At 44.7% G+C, this 12,001-nt stretch overlaps 1 protein-coding gene across 2 annotated transcripts in view; it reads left to right on the plus strand.

The window, feature by feature from the left end:
- Nucleotides 1-11,572, plus strand: part of ERCC3 (ERCC excision repair 3, TFIIH core complex helicase subunit) — a 30,863-nt gene extending 19,291 nt beyond the window's left edge. Inside the window, exons 11-16 of one of the 2 annotated variants that reach the window (XM_087435017.1) lie at nt 516-612; nt 1,713-1,830; nt 7,129-7,247; nt 9,152-9,304; nt 11,145-11,285; nt 11,359-11,572. In XM_087435017.1, the coding sequence (XP_087291143.1) occupies nt 516-612; nt 1,713-1,830; nt 7,129-7,247; nt 9,152-9,304; nt 11,145-11,276 (619 nt within the window). In that variant the 3' untranslated portion in view covers nt 11,277-11,285; nt 11,359-11,572. Of the gene's footprint in view, nt 1-515; nt 613-1,712; nt 1,831-7,128; nt 7,248-9,151; nt 9,305-11,144 lie in introns of both variants that reach the window. The other variant, XM_004423928.3, reaches the window with a different exon arrangement.
- The last annotated feature ends 429 nt before the right edge of the window (nt 11,573-12,001 follow it).

The following is a 12,001-nucleotide window of genomic DNA, read 5'->3' on the forward strand; positions in this document are numbered from 1 at the left end:
ACTTAGTGTTATAGGAGGTCAGTGAGGAAAAATCTTTGCTCCTTTCTGCTCCTTTCTCGGAGAGTGCCTGTGTCATTAGGAAACAGTTGCTTCCAAACTTTTGTTCGCAAATGTTTTCTTCTCCACTCCCATTGGGCTTCACGAAATCCAGGGGATTCTGCTTGTATAGACACTAAGCTTAGAGTGAGAAATGTTGAAGCAGGAAAGAGCACAGTCCAAAAGCAAAGAAAATAGTGAAGGAGGGAATCCTGAAGAGAGTGGTGACCTGAACCTCGGCTTGGCAGGGATTGGGGGATGGGGTGTGTGTGTGTGTGTGTGTGTGTGTGTTTTTTAGAAGGAGGGTGGGGAAGGTCTGTAGCCACTTATTTTTTGGGTCTCCTCCTGATGTTCTTGCATGACAGAGGGCTTCCTGGGAGAGAGAAACCTTGCGGGAGCTCCCTTTCCCTCTGACGTGCTTTCAGGATAATTGAGGAGTGATTCTGTGGTCTTCCTAACACGGCTGTGTTCTTTTCTAGACCCTATATCTATGGTCCTACATCCCAGGGAGAAAGGATGCAGATTCTCCAGAATTTCAAGCACAACCCCAAAATCAACACCATCTTCATATCCAAGGTCTGTGTGGCATGCAGGGTGGTGGTGAGGCCCAAGCCACTCCAGGGCCTGGGAGGACACTGGGTGATTTCTGGGCAGTGAATTGGCATTTGTTGAAGGAACATCATATGCAGTTTTCATTCCCCTGTGTCCAGTGTCTGGGGGCAGGGAATGTTGCCTGTTGGGTAGTGCAAGAAGCAGATTTAGAGTTTTAATGTACTGTGCATAATCTATGAAGTCCTTTAGCTTGACTAAAGTTTTTCCCACCTCTTTTTGAGATACAGGGATTTTAAGTTGTATTTTCTTTATACAAGGGAAAACAGTTCATTACCTAATCTGGCAAAGTAGGCATTTGGATGAGGTTCTCTTTGTGGAGTTGGAGATTCCTGTGGGTCATGGGCGGCCTTTGTCCTGGCTCCTGGTGTGCCTTGGTGGTGGGTGGTAAATGTAAGCACAACGCACATTCACGCAGGCCCAGCTGGGTGATGGTTTTAATTTGCAGTTAGATTCTGTGGCCCAGCAGTTTAGAACAGTCATTCAGATTACCAAAGCCTGAAAGAAATGAGATTTACCTGTAAAGTGATCATGGCTAGGTCAGTAAGTACCAAACTGTGCCGTCTGTGGCTGGGAACCTTGATGATTGGAGCTCCCAAGCTGAGGCAGCTACCCTGAGTCAGAATCCAGCCCACTGCAGGCAGTGGCTCCTCCCAGGTCGCATGTGCCACACGTGCTGCTGGTCTCAATGGGCTCCAGTTAAGAGTGTGGATGATTTTGTGCAGATCCACTTCTGTAGCAAAAATGAGGAAGAATCACTCACAGGGAGTTTCCATCGATAGGGCCCTCTCATCCTTGGACTCCTAGCAGCCTGCCGTGGGACTGTTGCTGGGACAGGTGGTCCTGCTCTGGGTCCTGATGGCTTCTTTAGGGCAGCTCTCAGGAGAATTCACACTAGGTCCTAGAGGCCTGCCTGATCCAATGGATCCTGGTACAGAGAGAAGAGGGTAGTGATTATTTTTCTAAATTATCTAGAGCTTATTTAAATTTGAGGCCAGTTGATTTTTTTTTCTCTTTTTGTCTCATATAAAAACCTTCCCAAACTCATAGCTGCTTCATTTCTGTAGGTGGGTGACACATCGTTTGATCTGCCAGAGGCAAATGTTCTCATTCAGATCTCATCTCACGGTGGCTCCAGGCGGCAGGAGGCCCAGAGGCTAGGGCGGGTTCTCCGAGCCAAAAAAGGTAAAGGTAGTCTTCCCTCTTCTGACCCGGGAGGTCTCTCCTTTTGAACCACTTCGGTTGGGAAGAGGGTTGGGTTAAGCTGCCCGTGTGTTTGTGACAGTGAGCTTGCACTCCTTGGCTAGGTAGACTCTGAAGGGCGGGGGTCTCGAAGCAAAGACTAGTTTTTTCTCATGCTTTGGGGGTGAATTGGTGGGTGTTTTCCACGGCCTGGAATTCACATGGATTGTCCTCTAAGCTGAGCACTTGTGTTAGTAGATTGTAAGAGGAGCCGGGGGAGCAGTGCTTTATAGTGTAGACACAGAAGGGAAAAAGCTGAGCTGAGCCCCCAGTGGAAGTGTAGGAGCTGGAAGCTGTCCCCTGGGCCTTGAGTCAGGAATAAGGAGAGGGTTTGCTAGGAGCAGCTTGGGCAGCCACAAGATGGATACCTCACTCATAACCTGTGAAGAGTGGTGCCCTGAGTGGCAGCTTACAGCAGGGGTGTCGAAACTCAGTGACTGAGGAAACGAGGCCTGGAGTCTCTGCTTGTTAACTGTGGTCAAAGGGCCTGACCTTGATCCTGGGCATGGCAGGGACTGATGTATCCTTCTGGACACAGGCCCCGTCCTCAAGGAATTCGCTTATCTTAGGAGGTGTCTGGACCGCTAGGATGTTTGAAAATGACAAGATTAGTGGGCACATGTGAATTGTACTGTATTCAAATATATTTAAGAAGCAGCTAATTGATTGTGTTTAAAATAGAGACGGGGCAAGTTAGTAGAAATAGCAAGCATGGACTTGGGTCACACAGACCAACTGTGTGACCTTGGGCAAGTAGTTTGCCCCTCTGAGCCTTGGTTTCCCATCCAAAGTGGGAGTGACAATCCTATCTTGCAGGACTATTGTAAGGAATGGGACTTACATAACAGAATATAGTAGGCTGCTGGATAAATTATAGCTTTTATAAATTGTCAGGAATATAATCTGACTAGCATATGTGAAAGTAATTCATTACTTATTCCTTATTCTTCACCGCACAAGAAAAGAAACAAATCTAATTTGAAAACCCCTTTGAATTTTATAAGGATTTTGTTTTTTTAAAATACTATTTAACTCATTTTACAAGACTGGCGTTACCCTGATACCCTTACCACAAAACGACACTACAGAAAAGAATATTACAGGCCAATATCCCTGATGAACATAGATGCAAAAATTCTCAATAAAATACCAGCAAACCAAATTCAACAGCACATTAAAAGGATTATTCACCATGATCAAGTTGGGATTTATCCCTGGGATGCAAGGATGGTTCAGCATACACAAATCAGTAAGTGTGATACATGGCATTAATAAAATTAAAGAGAAAAATCTTATGATTATCTCAATAGACGCAGAAAAAGCATTTGACAAAATTCAACACCCATTCATGATAAAAACCCTTAAAAAGTTAGATATAGAAGGAATGTATCTTAACATAATAAAGGCCAAATATGACAAGCGCACAGCTAACATCATGCTCAATGATGAAAGGTTGAAAGCTTTTCCTCTACGATCAGGAACAAGACATGGGTGCCCACTCTCACCACTTCCATTCAGCATAGTACTGGAAGTCTTAACCAAAGCTGTCAGGCAAGAAAAATAAATAAACGCAATGGAATTAGAAAGGAAGAAGTAAAGTTGTCCCTATTTGCAGATGGCATGATTTTGTACATAGAAAACCCTAAAGACTCCACCAAAAAACTGTTAAATCTGATCAACAGGGCCGGCCCTGTGGCTTGGTGGTTAAGTGCGCGCGCTGCAATGCTGGCGGCCCGGGTTCGGATCCCGGGTGCGCATCGAGGCGCCACTTCTCCGTCCATCCTGAGGCCGAGTCCCACATGCCGCAACTAGAAGGATGTGCAGCTATGACATACAACTATCTGCTGGGGCTTTGGGGGGAAAAAATAAAATAAATAAAATCTTTAAAAAAAAAAAAAAAAAATCTGATCAACAAATTCAGTAAAATTGCAGGATACAAAACTAACATAAAAAAAAACCAGTAGCACTTCTATACACTAACAACAAATTATCTGAAAAAGAAATAAAATCCCATTTACAATAGCATCAAAAACAATAAAATACTTAGGAATAAATTTAACCAAGGAGGTAAAGATCTCTACACTGAAAACTACAAGACATTGATGAAAGAAATCAAAGAAGAAAGGTATGCTGTGTTCATGGATTGGAATAATTATTAATATTGTTAAAATATCCTTACTACCTAAAGCCATCTATAGATTCAGTGTGATTCCTGTCAAAACTCCAATGACATTTTTTGCAGAAGTAGAAAAAAAATCTTAAAATTTTTATGGAACCACAAAAGACTCCAAATAGCCAAAGCAATCTTGAGAAAAAAGAACAAGATGGGAGGCATCACAATTCAATATTTCAAGCTATATTACAAAGCTGCAGTAATCAAAACAGACACATAGACCAATGGAACAGAAAGCCCAGAAATAAACCTGTGCATGGATGATCAACTAATATTTGACAAGGGAGCCAGGAATACTCCATGGAGAAAAGACAGTCTCTTCAATAAATGATGCCAGGAAAATTGGATATTTACATGCAAAAGAATGAAACTGGTCCTTTATCTTACACCAGTCACAAAAATTAACTCGAAGTAGGTTAAAGACTTAAATGTAAGCCCAGAAAACCGTAAAACTTCTAGAGGAAAACAGGAAAAAAGCTCCTTGACATCAGTCTTGGTGATGATTTTTTGGATTTGACACCTGAAGCACAAGCAACAAAATCATAAACAAGTGGGACTACATCAAACTAAAAAGCTTCTGCACAGCAAGAGAAGTGATCGACAAAATGGAAAGGCAGCCTATGGAATGGGAGAAAATATTTGCAAATCAAAAATCTGTTAAGGGGTTAATATCCAAAATATATAAAGATTCATACAATGCAATAGCAAAAAAACAACATAATCCAATTAAAAAATGAACAAAGGATGTGAACATTTTTCCAAAGAAGATATACAAGTGCCAACAGGTACATAAAAAGGTGCTCGACGTCACTAATCATGAGGGAAATGCAAATCAAAACTGTAATGAGATAACACCTCACACCTGTTAGAATGACTATCCTCAAAAAGACAAGAGATCACAAGTGTTGTCGAGGATGTGGAGAAGAGGGAACCCTGTGCACTGTTGGTGCAATTGTAAATTGGTACAGCTATGGAAAACGGTATGGAGGTTCCTCAAAAAATTAAAAATAAAACTACTACCATATGATCCAGCAAAGGATCAAATCTGGGATTACCAGACGTGGGAGGTGCGGGCATTGGATGAACGTGGTCAAAAGGTACAAAAACGTCCAGTTATAAGGTAAATAAGTACTGGGGATGTAATGTACAACATGATGACTGTAGTTAACCCCGCTGTGTGGTATATTTGAAAGTTCCTGAGAGTAAATCCTAGAAGTACTCATTGCAAGGAAAACATTTTCTTCTTTCCTTTTTTTCTGTATCAGTAGCAAATGATGGATGTTAACTAAATGATGGTAATCATTTCACAGTCATGTAACTCAAATCATTATGCTGTGCACCTTAAACTTACACAGTGCTGTGTGTCAATTTTATCTCTAAAACTGAAAGGAAACAAGAGAGAAAAAACTATTTGATATAAGATATTTGGCCCTTTCCTTTGCGTCTCTGAGCTCTTGTAAGACTAGGAAACAATTGAATTCAGAGGCAGTACACAGATACTTAACCTACTGACATTTGAATGGTGAAGCAAAAATGGTCAGATTTTCCTGAAGGATCAGCTTTTAAGGCTGTAATATTTTCTGTCCTAGTTTCTGTGATAATTCTGTTCTCGGTTTTTTTCTCTGAGCTGTTTTTTTTTTTAGCAACTTTCTTGAGATATAATTCACATATCATACAATTGATCCATTTAAAGTGTACAATTCACTGGTTTTTAGTATATTCACAAAGTTGTGTAACCATCACCACAATCTATGTTAAGAATATTCTTATCACCCCAAAAAAGAAATCCTTACCCATTAGCAGTAACTCCTCATTTCCTCTTGCCTCCCAACCCCTAACCCCAGGCAACCACTGATCTACTTTCGTCTCTATAAACGTGCCTATTCTAGACATTTCATATATATGGAATGAGATAATTTGGGCCTTCTGTGACTGGCTTCTTTCACTTAGCATAATGTTTTCAAAAGGGTTATCCATGCTGCAGCATGTATTAGTACTTCATTTTTTTTTTTTTTTTTGCTGAATAATATTCCACTGTATGGACATACCTCATTTTATTTATCCATTCATCTGATGATGAACTTTTAGGTTGTTTCCACTTTTTGGCTCTTAGAATAATGCTACTGTGAAATTGATGTGCAAATTTTGTGTGGACATATGTTTTCAATTCTCTTGGGTATATATTTAGGAGTGGAATTGTTGAGTCAAGTAGTAACTATATTTAACATTTAATAAACTGCCAGACTGTTTCCAAAGTGGCTGCACCATTTTCCATTCTCACCAGCAGTGTATGAGGGGTTCCAGTTTCTCCACATCCTTGACAACGACTGTTATTGTCTGTCTTTTTATTCTAGCCATCCTAGTGTATGCCAAATAGTAGCTCGTTATGTTTTTGACTTTCATTTCCCTGATGACTAATGATGTTGAACTCTTTTGTGTACTTATTGGCCATTTTTATATCTTCTTTGGAGAAATAAATATCTATTCAGATCTTTTGTCCTTTTTATAATTGGGTTATTTGTCTTCATTAGTGAGTTGTAATTGTTCTTTATATAACCTAGATACAAATCTCTTATCAGATATACACTTTGTGAATATTTTCTCCCATTCTGTGGATTGTCTTTTCACTTTCCTGATGGTGTCCTTTGAAGCACAAAAGTTTTCAATTTTTTTTTTTTGTGTGAGGAAGATTAGCCCTGAGCTAACATCTGATGCCAATTCTCCTGTTTTTGCTGAGGAAGACTGGCCCTGGGCTAACATCCATGCTCATCCTCCTCTACTTTACATGGGACGCCACCACAGCATGGCTTGACAAGAGGTGCGCCTGTCCGCACCTGGGTTCTGAACCTCTGAACCCCAGGCCACCGAAGAGGAGTGCGCGAACCCAAGCGCTGTGCCACCAGGCCGGCCCCATAAGTTTTTAATCTCGATGAATTCACTGTGCAAAGTCAGGGGGATTACCTCCCTGACTGCAAAGATCTTGCACTGCATTACTTGCTTTTGAGCCCTGGGCCCTTAGTTCCTGGCATTCTAACAGCTAATGTCCTTTCTCCTGCCCTCTCCCCCAGGGATGGTCGCAGAGGAGTACAATGCCTTCTTCTACTCGTTGGTGTCCCAGGACACACAGGAAATGGCTTATTCAACCAAGAGGCAGAGGTTCTTGGTAGATCAGGGTTACAGCTTTAAGGTATGTATCCCTTTGGTCTCTGGTCAGAGTAGGACCGAGGCCTTTTTTGTACCCAGGCCTCAAGAGAAGTGGGGGCCATTGTCAGCACCAGTGTGGGACAAAGCTCAGGCAGGCACAGAACGTTAGGGGACTGGAGGCCCCATCTCAGACTCCTTTTATCTTTGCATGAATCGTGGGGGGCTTTGAGGGAAAATATTGTGCAGGATCCCCTCCTGCCCCAACTTCCTACGGTGAATGGTCGAAGAATGGCGCCTCTGAAGCAAGAATCTCTGCTTGGTAACTTTTACACTTGTCTTGTTAGATGGTGGTGGGACAGTGTGCTAGCCTAGCAGGACTTGGTTACCAAGGAACTGTGGCCGTCACTGTGTTAGTCCGAGCTCCTTGGGATTACTTTCTCGGTGGGGGCCCCCTCTGGGTGTCTGGGAGAGCACTTCCTTTAGGCGCTTGGTGAGCCTGGGCGTCAGTGGGCCTCACAGACGTCAGAGCCATCCATGTGCTACAAATCAGGTGTTTGAATAACTTGGAAAGTTCTGAAGCTTGCGCTAACTTTCATTGGCTGAGGCATTTGCTTTCTTTCCTATTGATTTCTTTCCAAATAGTAAGTTTATGTCAGGATTTAGTGTCCCAAAGGGTTTTTATTTGTGGGGGTGGGTAGAGGGTGCTGGAAGCAAGGGACTAAAAGGACATCAGTAGAATATACAGGTTCCCAGGTTCTCGATTTGCAAAAGACTGGACTGCCTTTACAGACACTCGAGCTTGAGTCTTTTTACAAATGGGTGCGAGGTCCCACCCAGCCTCCAACAAGAGGACATGGTGGTCTGACCCCTCCTCTTTTGCCAGAGGCAGGGACACTTTTCAGACTTCTCATGCTGGGCTAGAGGACAGGACACTTGGGACAGTTTTTTGAAGGATTTGCATTGTGACCTTTTTATCCGTCTGTAAAGCATACGTGCTGATAACAGCATTGGTACCTCCTGATTCCTGGGAGAGTTGTCAGGGTGAGTGAAGCCCTGAGTTGGGAAGTGCCCTGGGTGCCGCGACGAGAGGGCCCTGAGCACATGGCTGTGTGTGCTGGTTGGAGCTGCCTTTGCTGTCCCCACCCTCAGCGCCACCTGCTGAGAGCGGCAGGTTAGACGTCCCAGAATCATGACCCTGGAATCCCAGGAGGGCTGAGCAGGCCAGGCCAGCAGTGTACCCTATCTGTCCCCAGATCTGTGGCCCCTGAAGGGCTCAGCCAGATCCTTACTTCTGGGAATTTTCTTTTAATTAAAATTATGAAATGAATTAGAGAGAGAGGCGAAAATGTTCCCTTTCCATAATCAGAAATCCTAGCTTTCTGCAGGGATAGGTAGATCTTGTAGTAAGTTATCCCCAAAGAAATGAAGACCAACTCTCCACTGTGCTGGAATCTTGCTCTTTTAGAAAAAATCTTGTCAGTCCTCTCTCGACGTCCTGTCGTTTGTAAGTGCTCCCTCCTGCTGGCAGCCCTGGGTGCGAAGCCCAGGAGGTTGAAGGCCCTTCTCGAAGGGCAGCAGGCTGTGCCTTTCAGTTGTCGGTCCCTTGCTTTGCTTACTTGGTGCAAGATGGGAAAACTGCCAGCATGGGTGTTTTAAATTCACCACGATCCCTGTTGATCTCACGTAGCTGATATGTGATGGCAGCAGATTTCTCTGGAATTTCCTTACCCTCTCCTGCTTCACAGTCACTAGTTAAGCTCTTCGTTAAAGGTGGCTCCTGAAGCTGGTCTCTGGACTGCCCAAGAGGAGCTCTCCACTGTTAGCCACCTGCTTATCTGGGCCGGTGGGAGGGAATTGACCAGAGCAAGTGAACCCAGAACAAGGCGAGATAGGGCCAAGGGAGAGAAGACAAAAGGGGACACGTCGCCTGTGGTTTCGGCTCTGCAGGTGATCACAAAGCTTGCTGGCATGGAAGAGGAAGAGCTGGCGTTTTCAACGAAAGAAGAACAGCAGCAGCTCTTACAGAAAGTCCTGGCAGCCACCGACCTGGATGCTGAGGAAGAGGTGGTGGCGGGAGAATTTGGCTCCAGATCCAGCCAGGTGAGTGAGTGGGTGAGGCTCCCCATGTCAGTTCTCCAGAAGGAGAGAATTCTAGACACAGGCACATGCGTATAGTCGTGTGGGTGTATGTGCCTGTGTGATGGTTGGGAAACACAGGAAACTGTAGAGAAGAGAATAGTAGAAACAGCCCCTGTTCACCTTTTGGCATGTATCCTTCCTTCTGTACCTGTTGTTTTACATGGCCAAGCCCACAGTGGCTGTGATTGGTCTCCCGCTCTGCTCACGTAACAGTCTGGCGTTAGTATTTTGGTTTTTTGGGTGGGTTTTTTTTTTTTTTTTTTGGTGAGGAGGATTGGCCCTGAGCTAACATCTGTTGCCAGTTTTCCTCTTTTTGCTGAGGATCATTGTCCCTGGGCTAACATCCATGCCCATCTTCCTCTATTTTGTGTATGGGATGCCACCACAGCATGGCTTGATGAGTGGTGTGTAGGTCCGCGTCCGGGATCCGAACCTGTGAACCCTGGGCTGCAGAAGTGGAGTGTGCAAACTTAACCACTGTGCCACTGGTCCAGCCCCAGTATTTTTAGTATTTTGATGTTGGAGCCCAGGATGGCAAACATGACCCCAGGCTCTCACTAGGGTGGGTGCAGGAAGGAGTGTGACGGGCTGGGGGCTGCCACTCTTGGCCTTGGGCAAGTCATTTCATCTCTGGCTTCCTCCTCAGTAATAGAGCTGAGCCTTCCAGCCTGTAAGACGGGTCTGAGGATCAACTCATATTGTAGTTTCAATACTTATTTTGAAAAACTGAGTTCTCTGAAAATACTCAACTTTTCATTTATTGCAAATACTTATTGAATGCCTGCTATGTGCCAGGCAAATATAACATGGTGTAATTAATGAAAGTGTCATTATGGGGAATTCTTATCAGGCCCTTCCAAGCAGAGAAGGACAGTTCAGTCAGGTGCTTGTGAAACTAAATTGGTGTTGGAGCCAAAAGGCGAGCAGTGGCTGGAGCAAGGAAAGAGAGCAGAAGCATCGCCGGGGGGACTGCCGTCCCTGCAGCCTGAGACCCTTCCCCATACCTGAGGGTTGGGGGCTGGGTCTTCCTCTGGCACTCTCCATGGAAGCCCCAGGGAAACTCCTGCATCTGACTGCGTCCTAAGGTGGTGTCTGATCAAGCCCATCTCGCAGTGGGTCACTCCAGGTCAGGCTGTCGGAGGCATTGCTTCAGTGCCTGTCTACACACTTCACGTGTAATCTGCTGCAAGTGGTGTGCCAGGCCGTGGGTCAGACCCTTGACTTGTGCACATTCTGTTCACACCACATTTGTCGAGCAGATGCTGTTGTCCCCATTTTACAGACGAGTTCACTGAGGTGCAGACATTCAGTATTTGCCAAAGGTCACCGAATGAGATGTAAAGCCAAGATTCAAGCCCAAGGCTTTCTGGCTTTCCACTTGATTTAAAGCCTGTGGTGGCGTCTCAGGAGATTTTGAGGGACTTCTTCCCTCACTGTTAAAAAATTTTGTTCAGAAATTGTCATTAAGAGAGGCAGGGTAGCGTTATGGTTAAGTACAGGGCATCTGAAGTCAGACTGCTGGGTTCAAGTCCCATGTCTTTAAGAGCTGTGTGATCTTAGACAAGTTACTTAATGTCTCTGTGCCTCAGTTTCCTCTTCTGTAAGATGAGGATTATAATGATTGTGAGGATTAGATGAGTTAATACATGTAAATACATGTAAAATTCTTAGAACAATGCCTGAGACGTAGTAAGTGGTCAGTAAATGTTATTTTAAAATTTTTATAAAACTTATGATTATAAACGTTATAAAAGGAGTGCCTTTCCCCTTGGAAACTGATGGTGGCCCGGTCCCCTCACAGGTATCTCGGCGCTTTGGCACAATGAGCTCCATGTCTGGGGCCGACGACACCGTGTACATGGAGTACCACTCGTCCCGGAGCAAGGCTTCCACGAAGCACGTGCACCCGCTTTTCAAGCGCTTCAGGAAATGACGCTCACAGGTCATGTCGGGGACGGCTGGTGCTCTGCACCGACGCTGGAAAGGGATTTCCAATGTGATTTTTCTTTCCACAGCTGTGTTCTTTCCTCCAGCCTTGGCCCAGCTGATCTGGAGTCAATATCTGCTGACTGTGTTGAAGAAAATGCATCAAGAGCTTGGTTCTGTCTTCATGGGTCATCCAGGGTTTTAAAACGAGGGAGCGGGGGGATAAATTTTTTGGTCTTTTCAGACCACTTTTTAAACTTGTTGGAGTGGTCATTCCTGTATATAAAAATTTGTAATATTTAAGGTGTATTTATCTTAATGTTCTCCTGAATAAACAGGAGCGGAACATTTAACCACTCTTCATCATAGGCATGGGTTATGTCTAGATGACAGACCTCCCTCAGGGCCCCACTTTGTAGCAGGCACAGAGGAGTAACATGGGGCCCATCCCCAGGGAGCTGCTGGCGAGACAAGAAGAGAAGACTTGCCACTGGGTGTGGAAGTGGTGGCACAGGAAAGGCCCCGAGGAGCTTGGGAAGGGTGGTCCGGAGAGGGAAGAGCCTGCGGAGTTTGCAGTCCTGCCTGTTCACTGTCCAGCTCAGGTGGATCCACTGCAGGTGCCCGCAGCGCGTAGGTCCTCTGGGGCACCTGAAGGCCATCACCTCCTTAGGAAGCCACGGGCACACAGCTCCTGACATTTGATCTCTGAGAGAATGATCTCCTATTTCTCCC

This window comes from Ceratotherium simum, chromosome 9 (assembly GCF_057802395.1).
Source record: "Ceratotherium simum simum isolate JZ-2026a chromosome 9, ASM5780239v1, whole genome shotgun sequence".
Taxonomy (NCBI): domain Eukaryota; kingdom Metazoa; phylum Chordata; class Mammalia; order Perissodactyla; family Rhinocerotidae; genus Ceratotherium; species Ceratotherium simum.